Source organism: Nothobranchius furzeri, chromosome 9 (assembly GCF_043380555.1).
Source record: "Nothobranchius furzeri strain GRZ-AD chromosome 9, NfurGRZ-RIMD1, whole genome shotgun sequence".
NCBI lineage: Eukaryota > Metazoa > Chordata > Actinopteri > Cyprinodontiformes > Nothobranchiidae > Nothobranchius > Nothobranchius furzeri.
In genome coordinates this window covers 22,954,669-22,969,546 of record NC_091749.1, presented here as the reverse complement: position 1 = coordinate 22,969,546, position 14,878 = coordinate 22,954,669, and the positions used below count along the sequence as shown (strand labels likewise).

Here is a 14,878-nt window from a genome sequence, read left to right as displayed (position 1 = left end):
TATTTAAATTTTTTTTAAAATACCTCAAATTGTTTTTATGTTAAGGTTCTTTTTCCAAACAATGCAACAAAACATAAAATTAATAAAGACGACATTATTTTAAATTAAAAACAATAAGTGTGTGTGTGTGTGTGTGTGTGTGTTAGAGGTGTGAATCTTCACTTGTCTCCCGATTCGATTCGATTCGATTACGATTATTGGGTCAACGATTCAATTCGATTCGATATCCCGATCATCAAGATTATTTCATTTTGATTTGTTTTCATCGATAAATAGAAGATGTCAGATAATCGCATTTTTTTTTTTAATCAAAAACGTAATCAACACAACCTGCCATCCCTCTAAAGCTTTCAATTCACAACAGGTTAGGACAAAACATTTTAAACACTTAAGAAGATTTAACACAGTAAAACAATCTGTTTCCTCGTTCAACACCACGCCTCAGGCTGACAAAAACACGCTTTGCAAAAACTCACAAAATCTAAATAAGGACTCAGGGTTTCCCTTACATAGGCGTAGGTAGCCGTGGCGGGGCGCCACGGCTGAAAACCCGCCTACAAGATCCCCAGTTGTGTTTTTTTTTTTTTGGCGCCGTTTCCCGAAGAAGCAGCGGGAACTACTATGTTGTCGCTTGTGATCACAGCCGGCAGGCAGCAAGGAGGAGCAGACCGGGCAAGCTGAAGTTACAGCATAAGTTACTGAGTCCAAAATTAGAAAGGTAGCAGTGGATATAATGCTTTCAATAGCATTAAGATAAACGAGTGTTGACGATCTTGACAGGTTCTCCTCCCCCCACCAGGCTAAGCATCACTTATTCATGTAAAATTTATTTATTTTTTCGTGTCTGACTTTAACCGCATCTAATACTGTATTACGGCGTGAGCGCAACAGCGACAACTTAAGATCGATGCGTGAGCAGTGTGAGAGGTCGGGTGTTTTCATCTGAACCCGTAAAACCTCCAGCAGGCTACGCTGCACTATTGACGTGTTAGCGCGCGGCGCTAACAACTTATCGACGTGACATGTCTCAGAGAAAGCGTAAAAACATGTTGGAGGCTTCTTCTGAAGCGGGAAAATAACACCTCTTCTTAAGCAGAGCACGACGTCGCCTCGGCTCTTTCACGGCCGAGCCGGTACCGGACTGGGCTCGATAACTGACCCAGCACAGCCACTGGGTCGTTGGAGCTATCCTGTGACTGCCTGATGGAAAACCAGCGGGTTTCATCAGACTCGTAAAGTTTCTTGTTTTTGCTGGGGACCCCCTGTATTTTACCGCTCCCTCCTGCAGTTTTCCCCTATTAAAATTTAAAATGATTCTGTAAACTCGTGTATCAATAGAAAAAATCTCTGCCTCTGCTAGCTGCAGTAAACGTAGTCTCGAAATAATAAATAAGAGGTGCATTCATCTGTGTATCTCCTTTGATCCGCATTAGTGATATTCTCAGCACCAGAACAATGAAGCAAAGAAAGATTCCTGAGTTTGTTAGTAATTTTATTTATTAGGTGCATCTGACCTGTTCTATTTTTCTCTGAAATGAGACCAAATCAGTGCTTCTATGGGTTGCCTCCAATCTGCACTAGAAATTTTTTCTTTATTTAGAGACATGTCCCCCCCCTCCCCCCCCACACACACCCCCCACCCCCCGCCGCCACAGCTGGAAAAGTTCCAAGGGTAACACTGGTACAGAGAACCTACAGGACACATAATGTAATAATAAATAGGGATGCACCGGTCAGGTTTTTTGCTGCCGATCACCGATACCCAAGGGTGTCAGTTTGTTTTCAGAATTGCTGGGGACAATAACCATACACTTGAGTGGGGTTTAAAAATTGCTGGGGACAATAAAGTAGGCTAGCACAGGGGTCAGCGGCTCTGTAGCCGCATGCAGCTCTTCCATCCATCTGATGCGGCTCTGTGTTTGTAAAATAATGAATGGATATTTAAATAAAATGCTTTATATTTTACTGCATTAATTTTACATCTGTATGCCAATTCTAAATGTAAAGATTGTCTGCGTAAACCTGAACAGGTCCAACCCGGTCTTACTGTGAGACCGGGTTGACGCGTCACGCTTGTGAGTAATCATATAGGCACTTTATGAGCTGAAGACGATGTGAGATTCTGGGATTCTCCTCAGACGGCTCCTGGATGTGTCGCCACATTGGAGACAGGAACAAGCGCTATTCAGCCAAAGTTTCATCATCAGGGAACATTTTCTAAGTGACAAGTCTCTCTGAGAGACAGGGTTTGGAAAACACTCGCTTCAGTGGGAGGAACCTTCCCACATGCGCTCTGGTTCTCTGGGAGGCTCTGGGGTTAATCAAGTTTAATTGTTTCTCTTTGCAACAATCTTCACAGGAAGGCAAAACAGTTAAACGGCAGGTTACAGATATTTCCATTTGACTGTATTTTGACAGATGAACTCAAGGATGTTGCTTGGTTTGAAAGAATTACCCCGACGCACACTGATGCACATGGATGAGCTGACATTTTAATCGTTAACGCACATCGCGGAGGTAAAAGATTCCCATCAGAACATCAGAGCTTTATACTGGACACTGTGTTCAGCGTGGCTCGGAGCGCCCACGGTGGACAGTGAGCTGAAGATCTGAGGGGTTCGCAGCGCAGCGCAGAACCATGGTGCATGCAATGATTTCCTCCCACTGAAGCGGTCTGGAAACCCGGTCTCTCTGAGGGATGTGTCACTTGGAAAAATGTTCTTTTTATGAAATTATGAAACATTGGCTGAACAGCGCTTGTTCCCGTCTCTAATATGGAGACGCATGATGCGTAGAGACATTTGATCACGCACAAAGTTCATGTGGAGCAGAAGCGGTCGGGCCACGGCAGGTGAAATGTTCCTAGCCTACATGAAGTGAAACTGTTTAATTGTAACATTAATATGTTACTGGACACGCTGGTCTGGTTGGTTAGACCAGTGTTTGAAGTGGAAAACACACACACACCAATTAAAATAATGCTGATAGCGTGGACTAGAAGACAGGTGATGGTTTACGTATTTAAATGATGATCAGGCTGCTGTAAAATGTAATCTCCATCCACATCCAGACAGAATCATCCTCTATTCTGTCTCTATTTGCTCTGCTCTTGTCTGGGCTGATCAGCTGATGGTGCGCCTAACTAGCGGCTGATGCACATTTTACGCATTTGGAGAGGTGGGCTGGATGCTGTGCGTTTACTGGAAGATGGTCCACTTAACGCACGGGTGTAGACTACATATTAATGACAAATGAATGAAAATTAAATTGGGAGTTTTTACTTCATATTTTAGAAATAAAAATGACGGGGGAAAACATTTATGACGTCTTTTTAAACGAAATTTTCTAGCGCGACCTGCCTGCTTCACTTAAGTCACTGCTTATTAAGGTCCGTCCAGAATTACCGTGGGAAACGGGTAATAATGGCTCTTTGATGGGAATAGGTTGCCGACCCCTGGATAAGATCTGAGCTGGTAAAACAAAAATCCTCATCAGCAGGCGTTTTTGAAAGTGGGGGGGGGGGACACAGCTGCCAATCACAAATTTTGCCGGGGACATGTCCCCGGTGTCCCCGGTTAAAATGACGCCTATGCCGATACCGATCACCAATACCGATCACGTGGATTGGCCAGAAATTTTCTACAACATTATAATGAGTGCTACAAACTACATAATCTGGGAATAAAAGAAATGTAACCTAATCTAAAATGGTCTGTATTAGGGTTGTCACGGTGTGAAAATTTAACCCCACGGTTATTGTGACCAAAATTACCACGGTTTTCGGTATTATCGCGGTATTTTTTTTAAGCGTGCTACATTTTCAAACAATTAAATAAACCCTGTGTGCCAGGAAATATTGTCCTCAGTTTGTGTCTAAATTTTGTCTAAAATGTGTTATTTTGTAATTATGTTGTTTATTTGTTTACATTTTTCCCCTTTAGTCTTTAAAATACCAATATTTGCCCATAACTTCTCATTTTTTGTCTGTTTGATGTCATCATTTTAAAAATATTAGATCACATGATACTCAGTACTCAAGTAGCCTTCTAATCAGATACTTTTTTTTTACCCTTACCTGAGTAATAAACCCTATATCAGGAAAATATTGTCCTCGGTTTGTGTTCTTCCAGTGAGCTTTGCAGATGTGGGAAATTGTCATCAGGCAGTAATCATTGTTAAATTCATAATTATTCTCGGAGAGAGACCAACTCTTATCTGCCCCTGGGAGCCCCGTAATGCATAGCGTCATTTCAACATGGCGGTGTCCGCGACACGGTTTATATGCAGGTAGCGGCGCTGTGGCTGCTTTATATAGCGACTCGTTGCATTCTCCCTCAACCCAAATCCTCGGATCACGCATTTGAGTTAAAACGCTAATGTTAGCTTGCCTTGCGTTGACTGTAGAGTTGTGGGTGATGGCCACGCAGATGTGTCATGAGATTTGAAGCGTTGCTGCCTTTCACAGACACTTTTTCTGCACGTGCTGCAAACAGGATAGCCGTCTTCTATCAACTGTCCCTTGGCATTCTTCAAATATCCAAAAGATGCCCATACTTCTGACTTTGTCTTCTTTGAGGGATAATAAATGTACTGAGCACTGCCGTCTCCTCCTTTGGCCATTATTTCAGCTTTAGCTTCAAGAAAGTTTTGGTTGTAAACAACAAAGGGCGCATGTGCCACCGACAACTTCAGCAGATGATACGGTGGCTGGTAAGGATCACTGCGCCTAGACCGCAGCCACGGTAATCCACCGAGATCATATAGTTTTTTTTAAAACAAGACGGTTATTATTATTGTCAACTTTTTTACCGGGGTTTACCGCTACACCGGTTACCGTGACAACCCTACCCGATCGGTCTGCTTTGATCTATTTTGAAAACTCCGATCAAAATCGATAGGGGCGCTATCGGCCGATTACAATCAAATGCCGATCCATCGGTGCATCCCTATAGACTATATGTTATAAATGAGCAAAAAGGAAAAAGTGAGGTTAGCTTACAAAAATGTGATTTATTCAAATTTCCCAAGGCAATGGTAAACAAAGTGTGCGCATTTGGTTTTTGTTAAACATTTGTAACTTATATTAGTTAACAGTTTCAGTCACATTCACTCCAAAACACATTTTGAGTTTCAAATATTGTTGAAAAGAGGTTCTTAGCATTCTACAGACACACAGTATTGTCTGTAAAATAAAATCACTGAACTGTGATCTTGAGAAAGATGTTTAAAAAAAAGTGTCCCAGTTCACTGCTAGTTGCCTATTTTTGGTGCAAACACCTTATTTCGTGTTTTTAAGTGATTTTTTTTCTTATTCAGTGAGAGAAATCTAGTCTCTGCTGGGCTTTAACGAGTGCATCAAAGTCAGGTTGAATGTCTGAGGTGGAGATGCGAAGCACAGCTGACAAATGATCATCAGTGAGAGAGGATCTTTACCTGGATTTTGTAAACTTCATCATTGAAAATGTTTGTTCATAAATGTAGGTAGAGCCGAAGAGAACCAACATCTTCTGAGCATGTCTCCTCAGGTTTGGAAAGTTCTCCTCCTTAAGAGAAGAGTAGAAATCCAGCAGAGATCCTGACTGAGGCCTAGTCCACACGTACCCGGATAAATACGTTGTTAAGGACATGCCAGACCTGTAGGCGGCAGTACTTCCCCCGTTCTTAACCTCGTCCTTCGTCTGTGGTCTTCCGCAAGGAGCAGTAATTCCGCTTGCAGAAACAAACAAGCAAAAAGCGCTTGGACAATTGATAAAGCGAGCGCAGCTCTGAGGGCATCCATGCTGTCGGCTAGTGTAAACACAGGTCGCACACGTGATGTCAGCATTTTTTGTCGCGGAAAGTGACGTTGCGGACCTTAAAACTCCGGTTTTGTCCGTCCACACGCAGACACCCAAAACGGAGAAAACGCAGATCTTCACTTTGGCCGGAGTTTTTAAAAAAGATCTGTTTTCGTGTGAAAAAACTCCGTTTTCGTGTGGATGACAGGCCAAAACGTAGAAAAATATCTACGTTTTGGCAGATCCCCGGCTACGTGTGGACAGGGCCTTAAAGTGCTCTGCCAGTACTGCATGAGACTGCAGGTCAATGAGTTCCAGCTGCACATCACTGGGTGCATTATCCACACTGCAGGTAAAGGGAGAGGAAATCATGTGCATTTCATCCTCGATTGTTCTGAGATCTTCAAAACGCCTAGAAAACTCACCATGTAATGCTCCTAACATGGATGAGTACCTTCTGAGGTGATCAGCTGATGTTGTGACTTCGTTCAGGGTTTGTATGTGAGTGAGAGTGTTGCTCTCCAGTTGACTTGAAATAAACTTCAGCTTTCTCATGAAGGCCTTCACGAGGCTGTGCATTTCATGAACAAAAAGACCCTTGCCTTACAGTTTGGTGTTCAGTTCATTCATCAGTGCAGTCACATCAACAGCAAATGCAAAATCTGCCATCCAATCCTCATCTGAGAGCTCTGGAATGTCTTTGCCTTTCCTCTCGCAAAACTCTCGAATCTCTGCTTTCAAGTCCCAAACCCTCTTCAGCACTTTCCCCAGGCTGAGCCATCTGACAGCTGTGTGGAGTCCTCCAAAAGAGCAACAAACTGTCTGTGATTCATTGCCCGCGCCCTGATGAAGTTTATTATTTTAGTAACAACATCAGTAACATGGTTGATTTTTAGCACTGACTTGCACAACACATGTTGGTGTATAATTCAATGCAAAAACACCCATTTTTGACCTGCATCGATTTCTGTCACTTTATCTTGCATGCGTTTCAAAAGTCCGACATTTTTTCATGTAAGATTTCGACAACCATCTGTTGTGACACCTGACAGTCTCCCATTTCAATCCCAGAGTGTCCATGCACGCATTTACCTCTGTAAAAAGATCACTCCCTGTCGTTGTCCCTTTCATCGACCGCATTGCTGCCAGCTCCTCTGTGAGCTTGAAGTCCGTTATCCCCCGGACAAATAGGAGCAGCTGGGCTGTGTCACGGACATCACAGCTCTCGTCTAAGGCCAATGAGAAAAAGTCAAAACTTGCCACTTCACGTTGCAGCTGAAGCTCCAGGTTCCCCGCAATGTCCTCGATCCTCCTGGTCACGGTTCGCCTGGACAGCGGGATTTGCTCAAAAGCACCTTTTTTTCAGGGCATATTAGTGCGGCAGAGTCCACCATGCACTCTGACAAACTCTCCCTCCGAAAACAGCTTGCTGTTTTTAGCTATTTTGTGGGATATCACAAAGCTGGTCCTGGTTGCTGCATCCCTGGATGTGTGAAGCTTAGTAAAAAAGCCTTGCTGCTTTTGCAACTTTGCTAGCAAAGCTTCGGATGTCCGTGCCCTCTCAGCATCAGACAAGTTCTTGTATTTTTCCGAGTGTTTCTTGTCGTAATGCCGACTCAAATTGTAGTCCTTAAACACGGCAATCTCCTCCCCACAAACCAAACACACGGCTTTACTTCAGACTTCAGTAAAAAAAATACTTAGCAGTCCAATTTTTGTTGAAAATCCTGCATTTGGCATCTTTCTTTCTTTTATTTGCATGAGCGGACATTTCTGGGGGCTACAATCACCAATGTCAACCGCGGACACCTGTTGCTATACGTATTGCGTCATTGTGTACGTAAAAAACAACTTAAAAATAAAAGCAATGCAGCCTTAGTCCATGCATGAGGTAAAATGAGAAAATACATTTTGTAATTTCCAATTAACCTTACGCAGGCCGGTCAAAGTCAACCAATGTATGTGGCCCGCGGGCCGTGAAATGCCCAGGTTTGGTCTAAGCAGATGGCCCCCAGGTCCTTTTCAGATTCATAAATTTCCACTTGCGATAAATAAAAACTTAACTCAGGAACAAAAACAATCAAAAACAAGGAAATAAAAAAAATGATAAAAAAAAAATCATAAAAATGGGAAAAGCTAAAGATGTGAGGAAAGGGGAAAAGAAAATGAACAAGAAAAGGCAATCAGTGGATCCCGGGAAAAGCAGAATTAGCAGAACAAAGCTAACTCAGGTGTTTGCTAACCATCAATATTAAGTGCCGTCCGCCTCGGGGGTGGGCATCTAACCTATGATAACCCACCCGATTGGCCAAATGGGGGAAGAGCTCCATTTGACTTGTTAAAATACATCATGCTTCCATTTGACCGAATGCATTATGTGTAGCAAATAGGGCTGCAACAACGAATCGATAAATTCGATGAAAATCGATTACTAAAAGCGTTGGCAACGAATTGCGTCATCGATTCGTTGTGTCGCACAACTCTTCCAAAAGCGCCCCCCCCCCCCCCTCCCGCCCGCCGTTGCGCACAGACCAGAGCAAGTCAGATCAGCGCGAGGGAGAGCCGCAGATCAGCGCGAGGGAGAGCCGCAGATCAGCGCGAGAGAGAGCCGGTACCGGCAGATCAGCGCGAGGGAGAGCCGGTACCGGCAGATCAGCGCGAGGGAGAGCCGCAGATCAGCGCGAGAGAGAGCCGGTACCGGCAGATCAGCGCGAGGGAGAGCCGCAGATCAGCGCGAGAGAGAGCCGGTACCGGCAGATCAGCGCGAGGGAGAGCCGGTACCGGCAGATCAGCGCGAGGGAGAGCCGCAGATCAGCGCGAGAGAGAGCCGGTACCGGCAGATCAGCGCGAGGGAGAGCCTGCAAACTTGCGCTACTGCGAACCGGTTCCGCATTGTTGCACAGCGATCCAGGCAGCTGCTTCCAGCGCACGGTCCATTCTCAAAGTGGCGCAACCAAAAAACTATAATTAGCACACGATCGTTCTTGTCTGCACATGTTCTCTATTTTCTGTCTTATTTGTGCCTGAAGCGCGCTACTGCGGAGCTCATCACCTGTGCTGTGATGATGTCACCTCACGCAGCATCGAAAACGCGCTCTGCGCTTTGCGGTCAGGAGATCTCTTTGATCTGCTCAAAAGTAACTGATGAGGTGAAAAGGTAAGAATCCAGGCAACAGATTTTCTGGAGAATTATGAGGAGATGCAGGAAGATGAGAGACAGACAGGACAGGAAAATAGTTAAATAAAAACAAGAAAACAAAGTAAAATTTAGGTAGATTTATCTCCACTACACGTTTTTACCTGTATAAAACAATAAGTTATGCACTTGTCATAGTTATACATCTGATACAATTCAGATCACCTTCAAAACTCAGTCACACACCCAGGGCCGTTTCAAGACATTTTGGGGGCCAAGGCAAAATGCCCCCCCCCCCCCTCCATAACTGGGCTCCCCAGAAGCCTCTGTGTAATTCATACCCTCTCCAGTAGTGTTAGTTATACAGTGTTTATAAAAGCCCCTCAGACATTACTGACATGTTCTAATATTATCAGATGAAAAACTAAATTATCAGACATGCTGTCTCATCTGCTTCTTTTCTAAACTTGCAAAAAGTAACAAAACCATTTGAAAGCCACTATTTGTGGATTCTCTGAAAGTTTCCATGGAGTGTGTGACAACTTATTTTTTCATTGATCCTATCGTCTAATCTCACAGCTGAAACAAGCATCCTTAATAATCTGTGCACAGGAAGCTTACCGATGCTGTAGTAAAACAAAAGGTATAATAATTTATTATTAATAAAACCTTGTTGCAGCACTAAAGCAGAAAAATGAGATTTTGCAATTCATATGCTAAATATTTACATATGAATTGTTTTAGAGCCCTTTTATTGGCAGAATCTGATATTAATTTAGTTCTTACAAAAAATGGGTCCCAACATGGTTTGTGTGGCATTGCCATAGTGTGACGTCATAGACACAGATTCTCTGTCCTCTTGTTTGGAAATGGAAATATGGTCACCCTATATTAAACAAACTGTCCACTCGGGCTTTTGCACTGCACAGAGACGCTTCGCTGCCTATGACTTTGAACGTCAGTTGAGAGTCAGTCTCATGCAGACTGACCAATGAAGAGAGGGCCTCAGTTTAAGACCCTCTCCTCATTGGTCAGTCCACACGAGGTGGGTCAAAGGTTACTCTGGGCGGGTTACGTGTTGTCAGGCATTCAAGTATCGAGTATATTTACTGCATATTACAGTAAAATATTCTGTATGTGACCACATTATGGTGATCCTTGGGTCGTGATGATGGAGCCCTTGAATATTGTTGCCCAGGGTACAACAAAGTGTTAATCTGGCCCTGGTTCCGCCGTCACATTCCCGCAGAAACTGGTTGATCACACCGGGGCCAGACTACTAGCATGTGGTTTTACAACCACAATGTCCTCAGAAGCAAAAACGCTAAAAGGGAGGGAGGAGTCCTAACTGTTGCTGCAGGCGTGTTGTGTGAGAGTGCAGTTATATACTGGTTAATATATTTTTGGGTTCAGTTGCTTTCATGTGGCCTAATGTGAGTCTATTTGGGATCATTGGAATGATCAGCAGCATTTCTTGATGTGACTTTATGGCAGTTGCCCAGGGCATCATCGCAAGGAGGATGGCATTCATTTACTTTTGTTTTATTTGGTATTTTTTCAGTCATTTTTGGAAATGGTGATCAATTTTGATTAATTCACAGCCTATGTTTAATTACATTTAAAATAAATGTCAACAGATGAGATCAAACAAAACAGATGAGAATTGCCCTTAAGCTGTTTAACTTGGACCAAGCATTTTAGGTCACAGATAGATGTAGCTTAGGGTCTCTGTCTATACACCTTATAAGACAATTTAGGTGATGGCATGTTGTTTTTCTGCTATTGAACTGTTTTCTAATTATGTTGTGTTAAATAAAGTGAAGGAAGGAGAGAAATAACGTTTCCCTAGCAGTTTTTAAAAATTTCCCCATGTAATCCGATTAATCGTGTCGAGACCCCGTCCGATTAATCGATTATCCAAATAATCGTTTGTTGCAGCCCTAGTAGCAAACATTTGAGCTGACCATTCATTGCGATATTTATCAGTTCTTTGTGATATGCATATCGTGCATGCTGATATCACGTTAACGATATATTTGCCATATATTGTGCAGCCCTACACACATAAAGGCAGAGGAAAAGAGGAGAGCTATCCGTCTTGCCCAAATACGTCATCAACGTGTGACAGTGGCAGAACTTATGATTCAGCCTCCTAACATTAGTTCCATGATGCAATTTTCACAACATAAAGGTCACTAAATGTAACACAAACAGCAAAAGTACAGAGAATAGGGGAGAAGTCGTTAAACTTATCGTTACAACCCCGAATCTTAATTTTTCATGCTGGCACATTTTGATGATGAACAAAATGGCCACAATCTCCCAGGCAGATGATCATGCCGCCTGAAAGTCGTCCTCTGACCTTCGTTCGCTACAGGCTCACTTTAGATGTTGAACACCAATATGAACATTATATAATATTTAATGATGCAAATGGATGAGCTGGGTTAATGAGCACGTGTCACGGTACAGATGAAACATCAGATGTCTTTTATTTTTCTGTAAGCGCTTTGAGATTTTTTAATGTAAAGCGCAATACGAATGAAATGTATTATTATTATTATTAATAATAATAATAATAATAATAATGAGTGTGCGTGTTGCAATGTTAAACAATGCCATTACGTGATCATCAAAGCTACATTGTTTTATAGCGCTCCTGACTGATCCAGGACCTGTTTTGTTCAACTATTTTAGACATCTGGGTATTTCACCTGTATTACTGCGACAGCAGCCGGGGGGGGGGGGGGGGGGGGTTGTACTGAAGTCAGGCCCAACTGTTCAGCTGACAGAGCTGCACATATTTGTTATTTTCCCTGTTTTATTTTTCAATACACAGCACTGCTAGAGCCGATAATAATCGCTGCGGCCATTTGTCTGCAGCAGGTGCTGTCTCCCTCAGCACTGTGTGTGTGTGTGTGTGTGTGAGTGAGTGAGTGAGAGAGAGAGAGTCAGCCCGAGTGCGGTGTCACGCACTGTAGTGGACTAGAAGGTGCGAACATGTTTCTGATAGCACTCAGAAATTCAAACAAGCATGTAAAACGTGTCAGAGTTGGATTGGTGTTTTAGCAAATTCAGATGGCACAAAAAACAACCAGACTGCCTGCCTGGGTAAATAATGCCGGAAATCTCTGTATGCATGTTTTGTTATTTACAATTGAAAGCTGTAGAGACGCTGAACGAAGCATCGCTTCGCCCTTGCCTCCCTTCTCTCACACCCTGCAGACACACAGCAGCAAAAATTTAAACAAACATGTCTGCTGAACTCTCCCCCTGGGACAACTGATGTAAAATTTTCATCCTACAACAAAAACACGGTGCGGCGAAAGCTCGTTATTTAAAACGAGTTTTACAGAAGAAACACGGGGCGGTGTGAGGTGAGGTTGGCTCGCTGCAGAAATAAAAACCGGGAGCATCAACAGTCAAACACAACACTTGTCTGTATGAGCGTGAGACTCATAGCTGCACAAATAACCTGTGAAATAATTAAAGACATCATGCTAGATCAGCAGCCTGTGGTGACACCTAGTTCTGCTCACTATAGGAGCCGCTCTAAATATTAAATAAATAAATATAATAATATTATACCGAAAATTTACCGAACCGAGCTCTTCAATGACACTGAACCGAACAGAATACGATTTTGGCGTACCGTTACACCCCTGCGAAATATTATATAAAATATATACTATTCTACATTATGAGTCACGTGTTGAACCTTGATTTGAAAGAAATTGTGAATTGAACTGAAATCGCTTTTTCTCCAAGAAAAATCACAATTCAATAATTTCCTAAAATCGTTGAGATCTAAAAGTTTGTCCCAAAACTAGTTCTGATTGGTGTTTGAGTACTTACCCTCTGAGGACAACCACTCCCTGCTCCAAGATGGGATCATCAATGACATCTGCAAGAGTCACAGCACAGACCAGTAGTGTTACACTCCGCAGGTTAGAGGTTAGAGCTGAGCCACATGGCCCAAAATAAAATCAGGTTTTTTTCAGCCGCTCCTGGTTTCGGCTCCACTGAGGGTGACTTCTTATTTTCTGCACATGCGGGTCGCTGTGGTGCCGTGAAGCGTTCACACTGAAGCAAGTTTGATGTTGCATTTCAGTCGTAGTGTGAATGGCCACACAAAATAATCGGATTCACTCCAAAAATCGAAATTGAGCATCAGGGCCTGCAGTGTGAGCGTAGCCTTATTTTACAGGTTATTGCTCAGTTCTGACGGTCACGCTCACGCAGACGGGGCTGCTGCGTTTGTTGCATTTTTATTCTGAGTTTTTATTTCTGCAGTGAACCTCAAAATTTCACGCGGTTAACAATCTTCCTCTGCGCTTTTTCACTGCAGGACGCAAAGTTCACACCACGGAGTAAAAGTTCAGCAGACACGTTTGTTTACATGTTTGCTGCTGCAGGCATGGAGGGAAAGACAGCTGGTGTGATTGGCTCTGAAAGATGTTGATCAGAATTTGCTGATCATGTATTTTTTTTTTCATCGAGATTGGCCGTGGATTTTACTTCCGATCGGCTGACTGGGAATCGAGACAAGGAATCAAAATTGAAAAAATGAATGATTCCGATTACAGTTAGTCACGGTTCTAATCGATGCTTGATACCTAACCCTATTCATGCATGACACGATTAGTCGTCTAATCCAGTGTTTCCCAACCCTGGTCTTCAGGATACACTGACCTGAGTGTTTTCCATGTCTCTGCTTCAACACACCTGATTTACATTGGCTCCTCGGGAGGACATCAAATGCTGCAGCTGCCTGTTAATCACCAATTCACTTAAGCCAGGTGTGTGGCAGCAGGGAAACACTGGTGTTTAAAAGGGCAACATGGAAAGCATGCAGAACAAGTGGTCCCTGAGGACCAGGGCTGGGGAACACTGGACTAATCGACAAAAATGAATGAAGATGAATGGATGTGGTGTTGCTTGAACATGTATGTTCTCATGTTTCTGTTTGCCTCGATGTTTGTACACATGGAACCGGGATATCTGACTCCTCAGTCAGGAGCACTTTACAACGACGTTCGGGTCCGACTGGAACAAACCACCGAACAGAACTTGGTTTTACGGAAACAGTTTAGTAACACAAACCAACTGCGTGTAACACAAAGACACTTGTGTTCCATCTGATACTATTTGAGTGTTGTCGAAACTTTCCCGGTAGTGTGTGAGTCGTCATGACTCCGTACCTTCTCCTCCCTCCGCGCCCAGCGCCTCTTCCTCGGCCTCCAGCCTCTCCCCCTCTCTGCCGTCAGCCATGGCACAAAGCTCTGGTTCGGCTCTAGCAACACCTCAGATGTCTGAACGTGAATACACCCTGGGCCGGCCGGAGCTCTACTCGATACGAGACTTCCCTCCCTGACCCAACCCGGAAGTAATGCGAATGCCGGACCCTCCCCTCGAACCTTTGCTCATACAGCCGCACGCCTGTCATACATCGGAACCAGAAAGCTAGAGACGTGAAAAAGTCTCAAAACGATCTCTCTCTCTCTCTCTCTCTCTCTCTCTCTCTCTCTCTCTCTCTCTCTCTCTCTCTCTCTCTCTCTCTCTCTCTCTCTCTCTCTCTCTCTCTCTCTCACGCGCGCGCGCGTGTGTGTTGTACATTCTGTACTGAGGACCATTTTCCCTACAATGTGAGGACATTTTTATCATGTCATAATCATAATATTAATTAATATTAATATAATATAATAATATTACCAGTTCTTATTTCCTGCCAAGAAAAATAATCTATCATGTTAAGCTAACTTCATGATGTAATTGCATCCATCAGCATGAAGTTATTGAAGTTATCAAAGCAAACATGGCTGGAGTCACTTTCTCTAAGTGTGTGTGCTGCTAGAGTGGATGCCCTCACTGTGGGACTAATAACATTTACTCTATTCTATTATATTCATTCAAATCAGCCAGTAGGGTGAAAAAACGTTTGAGGATCTTTTGCCTTTCCAGGCTT

The 14,878-nt window shown here is 43.4% G+C and overlaps 1 protein-coding gene across 1 annotated transcript in view; it reads right to left on the bottom strand.

Moving 5' to 3' along the window:
• Positions 1–14,361, bottom strand: part of LOC107372970 (apoptosis regulator BAX) — a 44,799-nt gene extending 30,438 nt beyond the window's left edge. Inside the window, exons 1-2 of the mRNA XM_054738454.2 lie at positions 14,115–14,361; positions 12,769–12,817 (exon numbers count right to left, since the gene is read on the bottom strand). Of these exons, the coding sequence (XP_054594429.1) occupies positions 12,769–12,817; positions 14,115–14,184 (119 nt within the window). The 5' untranslated portion in view covers positions 14,185–14,361. The remainder of the gene's footprint in view (positions 1–12,768; positions 12,818–14,114) is intronic.
• Positions 14,362–14,878: the final 517 nt, after the last annotated feature.